We start from the raw sequence: 17,806 nt of genomic DNA, 5'->3' as shown, positions 1-17,806 counted from the left end.
CATCCAAAAATGCATATTTGGCACCTACTCCATCAGGGAGAGAGGCAAGTGAGAAAAAAAGAAATGGCCACCTATGGAGAGTGCTCTTTGCTCACCAGCAGCATATTGCACTGTCTACCCACATTTCAATTCAGATGACTGCAAACCCCCTGCTGGTCTACTACAGAAGTGGCCCTGTGAAGATGGCAAGCTGAGTTGCTCTCCAGGGTTCTGGGGGCGGGGAAAAAAAAAGCATGCCCTACTTAAGCGCTGTAATGAGACAGAACTAGAGAGAGATGCCCAAAAGGCCAGAGTTGAAAGGAGACACAGAATTCATCTAGTCCTAACCCCTTATTGTATTGTACCCAGGGAACTAAGGCCCAGACACAGCAAATGACTTTCAGGGACATACAAAATTAACAATTTCTATCAGCTTAAGTTTTCAGTCTAGAACATTTTTGTACAAAAAAGCCAGATTTTCAAAGTAGAAAAGCAAATAGTATATATTTTGTTTCAGCAACCCAGGAAGTTATAACAAAATAAATTTCCTCATTCGGCAAAACTTCACCTGGCTTTACATCCCCCATAAAAGCTGTGATCATTTTGGCTCATGAGTTGTGGGAAGGGAATTAAATTTCTGAACCTCCTCTCGCAAAAGAATGCCAAGGGAAAGAGACCACACCGCATTCTCAAGGCCCTACCAGGATCAACAAAAGATCGTATCACATTTGTGGGGGTATTTCCTCCTCCACTCAGGTTCAGTTACATATTTTTTAAAGGGATTCTGTTGGCATAAAAACTGCACCACTGTGCTTCACTATGGAATTAAAAGATAAACTATTAGAGAACCTTGCCTAGGATCTGGCAGTCGGAATAACTTCAAGCACCTGACTGACCCCAACTCCTACACTGCACCATGGATCCATATTACACACTAGGTCCTGATCCATGGGACATAAACCACTGCTTTTATACAGGTGAAAATTTGACTAAATTGTACTCGTTTTCAATATGATATCCTAACACTTTTTCTATATGGTGGAATATGTCTACAGTATTTCATGATGCTATATGTTCATACAGTAGCTTGAAGTTTTCTAAGGATTTTATATACTCTCTTGCTATAGTTCTATAACCATCATATGGTAAAAGAGTTACTATCACTCCCATTTTACAGATTCAAGCACAACTCCTGGCACAGGAAGGGAGGGACAAAGGGAGTTCAAAGAATCTAAGACGTAGATTCCCTGTATCACACTTCGGCATCACTGTACATAAATCACATTTTATAAATGGCAAAACCAAGACAAAGGTCCAGCATTCGGTTCAGTCTAGCACAGAGCTCATCTGCCTGGTCACATGGAGAACAGCCATTCCTTCCCTTCCCCCTTCTCAGACTTCCTTCTCTGTCTCTCCCTGCAGACTTTCCCTCACTACAAACTTGATGCCACTTACCCACACACACTCTTCTCTCACTGGCACTATAACTGGCTTTGTAATGCTTACAAGATGAACATCATTCCCAGCTCGATTCTGACTGGCACAGAATCAAATCACACAGTGGCAAAACTGTAAAGCTGCAGAAATTGTTATGCGTGTTCACCCGGGTTGGTAAGAACTAAAGAGGCTACTCTACATCCCCAGGAGCTCTCCCTCCTATGATCTCCCAGACCTGATTGTCTCTCCCAAGAATCCAGCAATCCATCATGTATTGCTTTATCACTACCTCTTGCACTGTTGCCATGTACTGTTGCTTAAATTTACACATGGGTATGTCCTGCCTTCCTAACTTACTAGTCATCTCTTCCTAGACACAGGGTCTGGAGCTGCTGGGTTAGACATGAGGCATATGCTGGCTTCTCAATTTCATTTTCATTTCGACGATGAGTTTTGTGCATGTGTTCCTGTTTGTAAAGTGAATAATATGTCAATCGGGGAACCAGGAAACTGAGAGTCTTGGTCTGGCTCTCTTGGAAGTTGTAGCCTTTGATAATCATCTCTTAATTTCCCTCTTCTGACTGTAAGCAAAAACGTTTGTATAAAATCAATGTAGTACATTATACATGTAGTTTAACTACCTTAAGGAATGTGAAGTTTAATAAGATGATGTTTGTAAATACTTGAGGAGAAATTTCATAAGGAAGATGCTGTATCACCATATTTCATTATGAAAACCTAGACACATAAACAGATGCTCACATCCTGAAGTTAGTCTGAAATATTAGACAGAACCCTTGAATTACTGACATGTTCAGTGATTTATAGTAAGTTTATTTTTCAGATTCTGCATGCTCTTCAAGATCAGTTGTATGCAAAGATTGAATGTATTCTGCAGTAAATGAATAGCATGTGTTAAAAGTAAAATCTAAGTACGTTTATTTCTAGACTATAATCATTGAGTTAACTCCCTGTCGGAGTGACTATTGAGTTGCAGAGGAGTGTGTGTGTGTGTGTGTGTGTGTGTGTGTGTGTGTGTGTGTTGTGCATGCTTGTACAAGTCGGAACAAATGAGGCAAGAGAGCTTTGTTGCAATGGAACTGTGTAAGAGATCATTTTTTTCCAGCAGTAAGACAAGAGGTTGGCTTAGAGTGGGGACTTTTGAGTCTGTCCCTTAGCTGTTGAGAAGCTCAGCCCCACTGTCACTTGAAGATCAAGATGCTGGGAGTGACTATGTGTAGTTCTTTCAATTGCTCAGCTGCTATTATGAGTTGTCAAATCAGCCTGCTCACAGGGCTCAGTCTGAGTCCATGCTTTCCCTGACATTCTGAGATGAGGGCCTATCACTGTGGGGGTCCCTGCTGGTTTCGGAATTTTAAAAATGACTGAATGAATAAGGCATACACTTCATGACAGCAAGGATTCTTATTTCTTTGCATCTTCCACAGCCTGGCAGAGATAGTGTGTCCAATACATTAATCTGATGGGTTGATAGACAATTAAAAGTTACCAAATAAAGAGAAGGAAAGAAAATCCCTTTTGTGTTGAGAGAGAACACTATGTCCTGAATCCCGCATGTCAGTGGATTCTGGGCTTTGAGTAATGGGAACAGGCCGCATGGTGAGCTAAAAATGGAGCAGGAGAATCTAAGGAGGTGAGTTCAGGCCTCATTCTAGGCTTTGTCAGCAACTGTTAATATAAAGGCAGCTAGAGAAAAACCCAAGGCAATGGAGATAATCAGTCCGGTCACCCAACTGAATGATTCCTTTATGTTTCTAGCTTGAGGTAATCTGCTACCCACACTTTGGTAGCTTCTAACTATGCCAGCCAAACAGCTGAAGCAGGGAGAAAGGTGTAAATCTCAGCGGCAAGCAGAAAATGTTAAACTACTGACTAAAATAGCAGTTGCTTTTCCTGTGACAATTTGTGTAATTATGTCTGAAAAGGCTCTGTTTAATTCTAACCTAAAAAAAAAAAAAAAAAAAAAAAAAAAAAATCCTGCCACACTACAGTGGAATAGCCTGGGAAATCTTCGATTCCTGTTTTCAAATGTTTTATGGTCCCTGAACCTTCTGTAGCCTCTCTCCCCTGAGAAGACTCCCAGGTATGGTTGTGACTTTATCTTAGAAGTACATGAATCATACAGGTGCTGTGGAGGAATGAGAAGACTAAGGTTTGGGAGTTAGATCCCAGCTCAAAGTTTTGGCTCTATGCTTATTACATTATGTGACTGAAACTGAGTTACTCATCTTCCCTGAGCCTTTCCAATTCCAAATCTGTACAATGGGTCTAATTGTCCCTACATGGCTATCCTAAGGAATATCATGCCTAGCACATTATCTGGCCTATAGTAGATGCCCAATACATGTAGGTCCCTTCCTCCAAGCCAATGCATTCCAAAGATCAGCAATATAAGACACGTGGAAGGAAAATACTAGAAAGAGGAAAACTGCTCACACCACACCAGGCTCTTGCTTCCGTCATGTTCTAAGTCCAGGGCCAGTGGTCCCCAGGGTTGAGCTGAATAGCCTCATAGCTAGAGCAGACACTCATGATTCAGACGTGGGTCCAAATCCTAGCACTGCCACTTATTAGCAGTAGGATAGCAGACATATAATGTAACTTCAGTCTCATAATTTTAAAACAAGAAAAATAACAGCATGAGTGTAAGATGAATTAACCTATGTAAAATGTTTAATTAGCACTGCGCCTAGCACAGTCAACATTCAGTAAATGTTATCTATCACATAACCTTCTATTATCTAACCGGCAGAACTCTAGAGGGTGACAGGTTGAGAAAAATAAGATAGTATAACTCCAAGGGTAAAAGGAGTCAAAAAAGTAAAAATCTCATGATGATATGAATGCATAGCTTAGAGGGTAAAAACATCAGCTTTTGTGAAATTCACTCTCTGGGAGGGTGACCTCACAGAGATAAGTAGTATTAGACTAGTATCTTGATAAGCAGACCAGAGCTTCCATCACTCTAAAATCAGCTAGTGCTTACAGGCTAGGAAGAAATTTGTGAAGAAGTTTGTTTTGGGCACTAGACGCTACCCTCTCTTAATCTTTTCCTTAATCTTTTCCTCTTCCTTCCCAGGGCTCTGCTTCTGGTAATTAGTTTTCCAGGGTTGCTCATTTATTTGTTATAGCCCAGCCTCTCCTCCAGCTTCCTCTACCTCTATCTTAAACCAGTGATTTCTGAAATGCCAGTCCATGTACAAAGTCTAGACTGCTGGCTTAAGAACTACATGGAGAGCTTACTAAAAACATAGCTTCTCAAGTTCCAACCCTCAGGGTCCAATCCAGTAGGTCAGCAATATGACCTGGTTACTCATATTTTTTCTTATAAGTTCCCTAGTAATTCTTATGTGTAGTCGGGTTTGAGATAGGTTTCTAGACTTTTCCTCTCGTATGGCCCAGTCATTTCAGGCCTTTCCTTCCCCTGACCTATCTAAAAAACTCATTTGTGTTTGGGTCCATGAATCATCAACTGCAACAACTTAATTTTTTTCCTCCGAGATCTTACACAGAGGACAATATGTTATGCCATGAACTTAACAGCAGGAGGGAAAAATTTCAAGAGAAGGGAAGGAATATTTAGAATCCTCATTCTTCATAAATGGGGCTGCCCTAAAGATTATTGTGCACTCCAGCTCTCCCATCCTCTCCTCCACTTTCCAGGTAGAGGGGTCGAGGTAGCCAAGAAAGACATACTGTGAATTAAAATTTGGAGACAAAGAGGCACCACAGATGGACAGAATAAATAATAACAACCATGTATTGAACACCAAAGACCAAGCACCACCTAAAACGCTTTACAGGGATTATCTCATTTAACATTCTCATCTGTGAATATGTATTTGTATTATTAGTCCAAGTTGACAAATTTAAAAACAGATGCAAAGAAATTACCCAAATTCACACAGCTCACAAGTGGCTGAAGATAGAGAAAGAGAATAACTCAGAGGGACCAGGGAATGTATGAAGGCATGAGACCTTAGATTATCAGAGACATATCCTCTCTCCTTTTTTTCAGAGAGAATATTGGGGGTCGGGGCGGGGGGGGATGGGTTAAGATAAAACTTTTGGAAGACAGCCAAAAATTGCATAGCAAGAAAATAGCAGTGTCTCCAGGACTTCTCAGTGGGGAATTACTAAACTAGGGCTTTGAGACCTCTTTCTGGCCTATGGCATAAAAGGACATGCAATACCCTCCCTCTGCTCTCCCATTTGGGCAGAATATGTCTGGTGGGTGGGTTGGGGGTTGGAACAAGAATGCTATCTGACAGCCTTTAGTTCTAGGGAACTGAAAGAGACAATGAGCTCTTAAAGGTGGAAATGGGGATAGCGGCTTGACTGGCTTTATTCAAGCTGCCAAGCCCAGGACTGCAGGGTAAAAAGCCAGAGGTTTCTATGGAAACTTTGTCCATGCACACAGACTATATCTGGATGATTCTTCAGAAAGTACCTTAAAGAGATGACATCAAAACGGACCAAGACTCATGTCAACGTGGCAGAACTTCCCTTAAGACTGACACCGATTTCTGTTCTCTGCCCTTCCAGGTCCTCTTCTGAAAGAGACTACAGAGCTGAGGTGGCAAGATTAAATCTCTCCTCATCAGAAACGTTCTCTAGAGCTGACTGACCTTAAATTATCCCTCCTGCTGTTAGGTTCTGGAAGGGAGGCTGTCCCCAACACGTCTGTTCTTTTTCCTGGGCCCAAGGGAGCAAGTCCTGGAGCCGAACGGTCATTTGAACTTTGATGGCATCATTAATGAGATCAAACAATTCATGGGCACTCCTTGCACTGCAAAAATTTCTCTATAATCAGACTCAGATCACTATCCATAAGGATTTTCAGTGGGTTCTAGAGAGATCAAAGCATTCCCCTTAACCACTATTATCCAGCTGTCCAGTCACAAATGATCCAGTAGAGACCAATAGTCTCCTTTCTTCAGCTGGCAGTAAACCGGACTCCAATTACAGATGTGGCGGACGATATATCCTTCACACCCCAACCCACAACGTCCTGTGAAACCCCTAAGACCTCACAAATAGTCTTGCCATCTCTAACAAGCTGGAAGGCTCATTCCTCTGCAGAGAAAGGATGGTATCAATTCCAAAGATTCAAACAGCCTCTTTAAAAGCTTCCATTTGGAAAAGATATTTAAGCTAAGCTGTGCTTGATGAAGTGAAATAGAATTAGCCGCTTCAGTAGCACAGGCTTATCAGATTCATTCGAAGGTAGACTGGCTTATTCGCTTCCAAGTGGAACGAACTCAACAACAATATATCACAGTTAACTGTGATCACAGTGCCATGGAATTTCAGATGGTGCCTGGGGTACACCAAGGTGCACTTAATATTCCCCAATCTGTAATCAACCTTTTGTACATTTGTTCCTAATCACAGGATACTGTTTCATCTTAATGAACTGTTTTCTTAGCATATTACAGTTGGTCATTTCAGCATGACTAATGGCCCATTTGGTAAGTTAAATTACAATTAGGGTCCGTTGGTTTTTGTTTCCCAGCAAGGCTTAGAGGGATTTGATTTTTCCCCCTCTTCCCATTGCTCAATTTCAAGGACAGATCACAAAAGATCAAAGGCAAAGACATACCTGTTGCAGTCAACGTGGAGGAGGAGATGAGAAGCGCTAACTGACAATGCGACCTTGTGCCACTGCCCATCTGCCATCCGATACGGAAGGGCCTCTGTCCTGGGCTTCCCATTGTGTATGTAATGATACCGAATCTCGTCCCTCAGACCGCTGCTCTCCAGTTCAAAATAGCTGTACAGAAAGCAACAAAAACATGTCTTATTTTCCTTCTGGACATCACAGCCATCATCAGTCCTCACAGCTTACCACAAGGTTTCTCAAAATCTAAAATTAGCTAAACATGACACAAAGAGCTATGACCCAAAATCAATTGAACCCAAAATCAATAGAACCCAATTCACCTATGGTCTGAGGGCCCTCGTGGCAACACCTTGAGCCTCTGAAATGGAGACTGATTGATCCACTGTGAGGTGACAGGCCGTGACTAATTAGCAAAGCTTGATGCAGTGTCTCTTAACTGCTCAGAAGTACAGTTCAGAACCCTCTTTCTATTGTCTAAAAAAGGCCATTCACATGGAATGGATTTATTGATGTTTTTATTACTGCCATTTTTACTTCTTTTCAAGAATTAAAGAAAAATAGAAGTCATGTTGGATATCACAGATTGAAATAAATTATCAGAGAGAGTGAAGAGATGAGTAAGGTTTTTTGTTTGTTTTTACTTCCCCCTGCATAAAAAGCTGTAAGCGGACAACTATTCCTAGATAATGAGTAGGGAAGAAAAGGTTGAAGCTTCTCACATATGGACCAGTATTTCAAGTTATCATGAAATAAAACATGCAGTTAAGTTACTTTCTTTTCCCAGATTGTTACCATATTTTCCAGATCCATGAAAAACTCAGCACCACCACTGCAATTTGCACTTCAGTCGTAAAATGCAACAGGCAACTTTGTGACACCCCTCAGACACACACCAGGCTGATACCTTCATGGGTGGTAGACCTATCTAGCATCCTATGCCTCTCTGCTGAAACGTGTCATCATCACTGACACCAACGGTAAGCCTAATCTCACTGCCAGGCCTTGCGTGAAGCATTTAATATATACTATCACTCACGAAAATGCACAAGACTGATATCCCTTTTTAAATATTAAAAAACAGATTCTAGAATTAAATGACATACCCAAGTCGGGATTTAAACTTGGGTCTCAATTTGACAGGCCTATGTATTTTCAACCAGTTTGTTGCCCATCTCAGAGGCACAATAACAAAGCAGTAAAGATGGCCTCAACCAGCACTATCTCCCAGAAACTCATTCATAAGGATGACTTAGAAACCACTCACCTAGACAAGTAAGCAGGTTCAGTCCATAGATTTGGAAGGACCTATTGCTTCTCCTCTAATCCACTGAGTTGGCCTTACCCCCACTAGCTAGGTCATATTTAACCTAAAACACAAAATGCATCTTCTATGAGAACCAAAATGAATATATCATGAAACTCAGCCTCTATTATGCATGACTCTCAAATCTTATGTCAGCAAAAACTGCGTATTTCTTGCTCATCTTTCACAGGGACCTTCCCAAGAGAGCCGTACAAGGGGAAGCAGAGTCAAGATCAGCCTCTGACCAACTCCATTTGCAAAAGGCAAAGAATCAGGTCCAAGGTCATAAACTGAAGAGGTTACTTATCCTATTGCAGCCAGTTCCTGAGCCCAGGTACATAGTTATTAGCGACAATAAATATAACACATATTTATAAGACTGCAAAAGAAATCCCTTAACATAGAAGACATTCATTTTAAGGGAATCTCCAAATTTCTTCTAAGCAGCTAGAACATTAGAAAAATCAAACAATCAGAGAACTTAAAGGTCAAGACCTCAAAGATTAGTGAAGGGCTAAAAAAGAATTGAAATATCAGTTCTTTTTTTAAATATAGGTAATAAAGATTCTTTAAGAGAACCGGAAAAGGAAATAAAATATGCGTCCCTCCCATAAAAAGCCAGACGCTGGCTTAAGAGAAACAAATGGAAGGCAAGGGAAGCTATCATTTCATGAGTGACTGCCATGTGCCAGGAATGGGCCAAGATGCTTTCATAAACATCATCTCATTTAATTTCTTCAAGGTAGGTATTTTAGCCCTACATTACAGATGAGTTCACTTAGGATCAGAAATATTAAGTGCCTTGTCCAAGATCACACAGCTCTTATACAGAAAAGCAGTATTTTATATTTGAGAACTTAAGATTATCACATCATGAGAAACCTCTAAATTATTTTGACCAATAAGCTACTGCTGGAGGAAAGAACATGACCTTGAAAGGGCTTCAATAAATGACAATTAGAAATGCTCAGAGAGATCACCTGATGGAATCATAAAAGCGGTAGATACAGCTAATCAGATTTAATCATTATTCTTGGGGTTATGGTCTCATTGAGCAAGTGCTCAATGAATTACAAACAGATCTTTTAAAGTTCACTTTACAAAGCATTGCAGTAAGTGGTCACCTTGAGGTCACAACAAATATATAGCTATGAGAAAAGAAATCTGCCCTATTGTTAGGTAAATGGTGTCTTAAAGTGTCTGACAATATCATACACACATTCGAAAAAGTGCTGTATCTCAAACAAATTGGATGAAAGTCAAGGTAATTTTTTAAAAATGTAGATAACTGCTGAATTGGCCCTAGGGATGACAAGGACACTGACGGCTTATATCCAAATAAAATTGTCTCATGAGCGCTAGGAGGGGAATAAGGCAATATTTCCAAGCAGTAACCCTCTGCTAATAGAAATGTGAGGCTGAGTCCTGAAAGCAACTTGGAGGTGGTCGTTTGGCCTGATGGCTTTTGGCTGTTGCCTGGAAGGAAGGCTCAGAATTTCTATTAGAGAATTATTATTGAAAGTAGGGTCCACGGACCACCACCTCCACCAGCAACAGCAGCACCGGCTGAAATTCAGATTCTGGGGCCCCCACCAAGATCCACTTGAATCAGAATGTGTGTTTTAATAAGACCCTCACATGATTCATGTGCACATTAACGTTTAAGAAGCACCGCAGTCGAGTACACCAGGTGTTGCTTTACTTCCTGGCCATCTGGTCGTGGTGAGGAAGGCGGAAGCTTGAGGCTATGAGCAAGTGAGTAAGAACCTTGTGGTGCTGGCAGGGAGAGGAAAGGCGCTGGAGGTGATCGTGAGCAAGTGTCTAGTGAGCCCTCTGCCCTGAACAGTCTTCTCTCCACGCCTCAAGTGTCCTCTCAGGATGTGGGGGTGGAGGCAGCTGGACAAGTGATAAAAACATGGGCTGACTGTGCGAGCACCGTTTTTCCCCTTAGCCTTGGACCTCATGCATGTGCACTGTTCCAGTGAACTGTCTTGGCTCCCAGAAAAGCCTGTTCATCCAGCAGTTATTTGAAAACAGCAATGATATTCATTACTAAGTTCTCTTTTTTAGGTCAAGCGTCCCCAGCATCTCCCTTTATATTTCTGTTCCCCATCTAGACTATGAGGCCCTCCTGGACAAGGATTTTGCCTTACTTTTTTTCAGATCCTTCCCCATGTTGGTCCCCATGCTCTGGGTATGATAAAATGGGTCAGTTTCCCCCCTTAAACACAACACAGGAATAAATTGGGCTGTGCACAATTATGAGTTCATCCTAACACTTACTCTGACCTCATCGTCTAACACCAGAGCTTTCACACAAAATGCTATGAATGTGCTCTTTCCCACCCTTATTTACATGCTTAAATTTTGTTAAACCTAAACCCCTAAGAGACTCTCCAGAATTGTGTGATTGCCCACTGCTGAGAAAATAAAGAGAAGGCACCAAAAACACCAAGTGGGTGTCCTGTGACCTGCCTCAAGTCAGGGGCCTTAAGGCCTATGTGTACTGGAAAAAGGGCAATGGCACAATTTTTAAGTACATACTTAGCAGTATGTACTTGCTGAGACTTGATTCCAGTCTTAAACCTGCTACAAACCATGAAATCTTTGGCAAATATGGCCCTGCCTCTCTGTACCTCAGTTTCTCCTGTCTGCTAAGTAAAGTGATTAGATCTGATCCACAGTGCCCTGGGAGTCCTTGGAAGGGCCTTAGAGTCTATGGAAGGGGGACAAGATGGGGCACCAGAGAAGCGTCATTCTCACTTGTTGTATAAATCAGAGTTCCCTCATAAGATTTCATTCAAACAAAACAGATCCACTTTCAAAAGTAGTTCGAAATGACTGAACTAAATAATCTTTAAGGTCTAACTCAGGTCTAAATTCCTATACTATTTTTCAAACTGATAAACTTTAAAAGAAATTAATAATTGCTTGGTCAATTTGTTTCATTCTATCCTTGACTTTTCTGGCAATGCTTAGGCTCCAGGCTCCTTAGCAGCCTGGAGGAGAGATAGTAGGAGATGGCAGATGTAGTAAAACATAGCTAATAGTCACACCCCACCCGTCTCCCTGGGGACACATCAGACTACATTTCCCAGTCCCTTTGAATGCAGGAGGGACCAAATGACTATTGTCATCAACAAAACATGAGCAGAGGTGATGTGTATAACCAAGGACAGGCACTTAAGAGAGGGCATGCCTTATCCAGTTTCAGAGGGTACAATAGAGGATTCTGAGGCCTTAGTGGATGATGGTGTCATTAGATGGAATAAACCTGGATCCTTAAATGACTGTATGGAGCAAAAGCATCATTCCTCACACAGGCTAACACTGAACTGGGACTAAACAAAAATGACTATTAACTTATAATCTATGGATTATTATTAATTAGATTTAGAGATTATTAGATAGACTACCTTGACTCTTTAAAGAGAGGTACAGGAACACGAAACTGAGGAAAGGCAAAAACTGAGAAGTAACCATGGACACAAATCTATTGCTAGGCTATAAATAGAAAGAAATAACAGGTGGTATGAATACAGGCATTTCCTGTCCTGTATATGACAGAAAACCTGCATTGCAAGGCCTAATATTCTGTTTGGTAAATGGTGTTTTCCAAAAATACCCACAACATTATCTCCCATCTCACACACCCTTCTACAAAATAATCTTGACATTCTTCCAACTGAAAGGTGGAATCTATGCCTCTACCTCTTGAATTTGGGTGATCCTGTCAGTGCTTTAAGTACAAAAGTAATGTTTGGTGACTTCCAAGACTGGGTCATAAGACATGATGCAGTTTCTATCTCGGTTAACAGAACACTTGAGCCTGAAGTCTTGAGTCACTATGTAAGAAGTCCAACTACCCTGAGGCCACCATGCTGTAAGGAAGCCCAAGCCATATTGAGGAGACTGCATGTAGGTGCTCTGGTCAACAGCCCCAGTTGGTATCCCAGCCAACCAACAGTATAAATAGCAGACATATGAGCAGAAACACCTCCAGATGGTTTCCCCAGCTGTCCACTCTTCCCGGCTGAAACACAAACAGTGTGAAATGGAGACAAGCCATCCCTCTGGACTCTGCCCAAATTCCTGACCCACAGACTCTGTGAGCATAATAAATTTGGGGATGGTTTGTTACACATCAATACAAATTGGAACATTAACTTCACATACACATTTTTACCTTTAAAAATTGAAACTGTAACTTAGGTATGTCCCTAATAAATGCCTGAAGTCATTGGTCAAATGACCAAATCCCGAAGTGCCAATTTTCTGCTTAAAGCCCCTCACAGACTTATAACTATGCATTTTCTGCTAACATTAAAAATAAAATTCTACCAAAAAAATGCAACTTAAACAACATCAATAAATCATATCTTTTAAATTGTGTAGAGTTCAGGAGCTATTTAAAGAAATAAATACCAAAGAAAATACATTAGTACCTTTCTCACGAACCCATTGTTGTTCTTGTCTCAAATCCCAACATTTTGGCCTCAAACGTCATGTTTACAAAAATGGAAGTGATCACCTTAGTAGTCCTTTTATAAATCAAAGTATCTTCTGTAGTTTCTAGCCCCAAGTTCTCTTCCAGTCTACAGGTATTTGACTAAGTTAAAGGGAAATGTTAGTTTACCTGGACAAACTTCTATTACTCCCAGCATCTGTTTCCTTCATTCAGAACAATATGGTATAGTTAAATATGCCCGGCATAGAAGGGCTTCAGAGTCCAGCTAATTTGTGTTCAGTTACTGCCTCATCCATTTAACTCATGTGAATGTGAACAAGATGCATCATTTCCCTAGGCCTCCTTTTTGCCATCTAGAAAATATCTACTTCACAGGTTTCCTTTGCAGAAAAAAAATTACAAACATTTGTAAATCACCTTACGAAGGGCCTGTTTCTACTAGTGATTATGATTTTCTTTCCTTCTTTCTGTGTGTATGAGAAGAAACAGCTTCATAGAAGTGTAATGCTGCCTTTTCTCAGAAAGAAGTGTTTCTCTGCCCTCCCTTTCCACTTTGTTAGACTTTACCTGATGACTATTTGTAGTTGTAAGCTTACATACCAGTTCCGTACTCAATTCTCTTAGCAAACATCTAGCTAGAGATTAATGGTGACAGCAATTACAAACTGCCTCTGTAGTTGAAAACAAAACATTCACTGGTAAATGAAATGTAAAAAATAAGGTTCTTTACAACTACTCCAAAGAGTGCCATTTGAGTCTTAAAAAGCATGAGAGTAGCCATGCAGTTTTTACTGATGTAAAATAAAGACTGTCTTCTAACTTCCCCAGATACTAAGAGCTAAGAATAAAGACATGGAACCCTAGAAAGTTAAGACAGAAAAATTTTTTAATTGGGAGAAGAAATTTAAAATAAAAGAAACTAACAAGGAGTTAGTTTACTAGAACAAAGAGGAGACTGGATCATTAGTTTTGCCTGTCAAGGCCTCCAAATACACTCAAATATAAATATTTATTAAGCAAGCAAGCAGAGAGAATGGAGCTTAGAATCACACAACTGCATCTTAAAAGTAGGGCTCCAGATCTCTAGGAAGAAAAAATTAAGATGTTTCTAAATATCAAGATTTAAAAAATGGGAACCAAAATAATATTAGTATATGTAGTTATAGCCAACACATATATAGCACTTTCTACACTTCGTAAATTTTACTAAAGACTTAAAGAGAAAGAACGGTATTGTTCCAAAATATAAAGTCTTCAGATTTCTTTATTAAAAATTTTATATCCATGGTTTAAAAATAAAATAATGAATCTTTAAGATGCTCAGTAAAAGATCTCCCATCCTGTATTCAGTTTTCCCAGAATGCAATGTCCCTCATGGGCAACCATTATTACTAGTTTCCTCTGTATCTTTGCAACATTTCATTAATAAACTTTTGTGGAATAGTTTTAGCTTTTCAGAAAAATAGCAAAAGTAATACAGAGAGTTCTCATATACCCAGCCAGTTTCTCCTATTATTAACATCTCACATTCACATGGTACAATTATCACAATTAATAAATCAATACCGATATATTATTATTAACTAAAATCAATCCTTTAGTCAGATTACCTCGGTTTTTACCTAATATCTTTCTTCTGTTCCATGATCCCATGTATCCAGGATACTACACTAGAGTCACCTGTGGGATCTCATTAGACTTCTTTTACCTGTGACAGTTCAGACTTGCCTTGTTTTATTATGACCTTGAGAATTCTGAGAAGTACCGATGAGGTATTTTGTGGTATTTCCCCCAACTAGGATTGGCCTAATGTTTTTCTGATGATTAGACTTGGGTTGTGGGCTTTTGGAAAGAAAGCCACAGAGATAGAGTATAATTCTCATAACATCATATCAAGGATACATGCTATCAACATGACTTATCACTGTTGATTTTAATCATGGCATTAACCTACCTAACTAAGGTAGTGTTTGTCAGGTTTTCCACTGTGAAGTTACCAGTCCCATCTTTCCTTTCCTTACTATCCTCTTTGGAAGAAAGTCTTCATGTGCAGTTAGAATTCATTCATGTCTGAGTGGCTTGAGAATTCATTACTTTTTTAATCACTGAATAGTATCCCACTGTATTGATGTACCACAGTTTATTTACTCATTGATCTACTAGAGGTTACTTTGCTTCCTGTTTGGGGTTAATTATGAATAAATCAGCTTAATATTAATAATCTGTGTGCAGGTTTTTGTGTGAAAATAAGTTTTCAAATCAACTGGGTAAATTTCTAGGAGTTGGTTACTGGATTGTATAGTAAGACTATGTTTAGCTTTGAAAGAAATAGTCAAACTGCCTTCCAAAGTGGCTGTACTATATTACATTCCCACCAGCAATAAATGAGATTTGCTATACATCCGTACCAGCAATTGGCATTGGCAGTTTTGTTTGTTTGTTTTAGCCATTCTAATCATCTAACTGAAGTGTGTAATGGCATCTCATATTTAATTTGCATTTCCTTAATGATAAATAATGAATATCTTGTTATATGCTTGTCATTTACATATCTTCTTTGGTGAGATGTCTGTTAGGATCCTTTGCCCATTCTTAAATGGGGCTGTTCACTTATTGTTGAACTTTAAAAGTTCTTTGTATATTTTAGACACAAATCCTTTACCAGATATGTGTTTTGCAAATATTTCTCCCAGTCTATGACTTGTTGTTTCATCTTTTTAACAATGTATTTTGCAAAGCAGATTTTAGTTTTAGTAAAATTCAACTTACCAATTTTTCCTTTCACAAATTACACTTGCTGTTGTATATAAAAACATATCACCAAGGCTATGTTTTCTGCTAGAAGTTTTATAGTTTTGCATTTTACTTCAGGTTTATGATCCATTTTGAGTTAGATTTTGTGAAAGGTGTAAGGTCTTTGTCAAAGTTCTTTTTTTTTTTTTTTTTTTAGCATAAAGACATTCAATTGTTTCAGCATCATTTGATAAAAAGACTATTATTTCTTCCGGAGGTTTTTATGCTATAAAAGCAAATATAAACATATTCTTTTGCCTCCACCTTTCTAATACAGATGGTAGCATAGTACCTTCACTATTCTACATATTTATCTCTTCACTTAATGTCACAAGAGATCTTTCTTACACACAGCTTCCTCTTTATCCTTATGGTTTTCAATATTATTTGATACATATTCTCTCACTCCAAATTAAAATCACTTACTTCTTTATAGCACAAATCTAAATTATGACTAGTTAAAGGCCCATTTTCTCAAGGCTAAGCCGAGCTTGTATATTGTGAAAGCAAGACTGAAAATCATACACAAGAGATGGCACTAAATGTTAAGATAAATAAGAGGCAAGCACTATGTAGTATAAAGATCTTTGGCATACATGGCTTCCTTCAAGGAATTTACATGCCACTTAATGAGGTAAAACAAAAACGACAGAAAATTAGACAACACAAGCCCAACCTTTTAAAAGGGGGTGGGGGTGAGGGGAATCCATTCTTAAATTGCCATCCGGGAAAGTTTCAAAAAGGAGGTAGATGTAGAAGAACTTTTATATTGAAGGAAGGGATAAGAAAAGCGCTTCAGCAGGGGAAACAGAAGCAAGAACATGGAAGAAGAAATGTGTCTAGCACTCTCGGGTAACAGAAAGAACAGGTCTGAAGAGCACTGAGGATGTGTACGAAGAGGAGGGCAGAGAAGCTGGGAAACAGCCGAAAGGGTAAATCAGAGCTAAATTTATAGAACCAATCTCTGGTATTTGGCCTAGTGGTATTTCTCAAACCATTTTCTGCTATGACAAATAGGCGATATTCACAGGATGAAACATCCCCACAGATGTCAATTTTTGGTATGTTACATCTAACTCTGGTTCTTTCTCCCTCCTCTCAGAAAGCACATCAAATCAGTGCTCTAATATACCCTGACTCTATTCAGTTAGGGTTCTTTCTTACACAAATGGCTCACAAATTTAAATCTCTAGCCTAGATCTGTCTTCTGAACTGTATGCTTGTTCAGTCAACTGCCTACTCAACTCCACTTGAATCCTTCAAATTCAATAAGCTCAAGACATAATTCCTGATGTCTCCTCCAAATCCTGGTCCTCATCCATTATAGCCTATATCCAAATGAAAGCTAGACATCTAAGCATTGCCTTTGACACTCTCGCCTCTGTGCTTGACATGCAATCCATCCAAGTCCTATTGCTTCTGTTCCTAGGTGTCTACCAGTATACCCATCTACTCCCCACTTCCTCCACTGCTACCATCTTTATCTTAACCAACAACATCTCTTATTAGCAACTGCAGAGCCTCCCAACTGGTCTACCTGAATCCACTCTGGTCCGCTCCAATCTATTCTACAGCCAAAGTCATCTTTTTAAAAAAAAAACCAAACAAGGTAACAAACCCCTCCAAACAACCTGGCCCAAAAAAATAAAAATCCATAAACATTTCTCATTGCTACTGAGCTTAGGACTAGAATTCTTAAACATGATCATTAAGAACCTACATGCTCTGGCCTCCGTTTACCTTTCCACCTTCAGTTTGTGCTCTGCACATCAAACCTCTTTCAAGTCTTCAAACATACCATGCTCCCCCTGCACAATGTACAAGCACATTCTGCCCCTGCTATCTAGAACATTCTTACTCCAATTCTTTACCTGGTTAATTTCTACTCATCCTTCACTCTCACCTTAAATGTCACCTCCTAGGGAGACTTTACTGGTATGCACTCCCCACACCACCTAGGATTTTTCATGGGACTATGTTACTTTCCTTCACAGTACTTATCTCTTTCTACTTATATATCTCTCATTATTTTATTAAGATCTGTCTCTCCCACCGATTGCAAGTTCTATGAATATACAGACCATGCATGTTTTTGCTCATCATTGCATCTTCAGAGCTTAGCACAGGGCCTAGAATATAGTAGAATATAATTATTTACAAAATAAATGAATACATTAACAAA

General features: G+C 39.6%; 1 protein-coding gene across 1 annotated transcript in view; it reads right to left on the bottom strand.

Moving 5' to 3' along the window:
* LOC105303931 (protein kinase C-binding protein NELL1) overlaps positions 1-17,806 on the bottom strand; it is a 174,062-nt gene that overhangs the window by 64,414 nt on the left and 91,842 nt on the right. Inside the window, exon 3 of the mRNA XM_023521884.1 lies at positions 7,040-7,210. Within this exon, the coding sequence (XP_023377652.1) occupies positions 7,040-7,210 (171 nt within the window). The remainder of the gene's footprint in view (positions 1-7,039; positions 7,211-17,806) is intronic.

This window comes from Pteropus vampyrus, unplaced genomic scaffold, assembly GCF_000151845.1.
Source record: "Pteropus vampyrus isolate Shadow unplaced genomic scaffold, Pvam_2.0 Scaffold321, whole genome shotgun sequence".
In the NCBI taxonomy this organism is placed as follows: Eukaryota; Metazoa; Chordata; class Mammalia; order Chiroptera; family Pteropodidae; genus Pteropus; species Pteropus vampyrus.
This window is presented reverse-complemented; position numbering and strand designations above follow the sequence as displayed.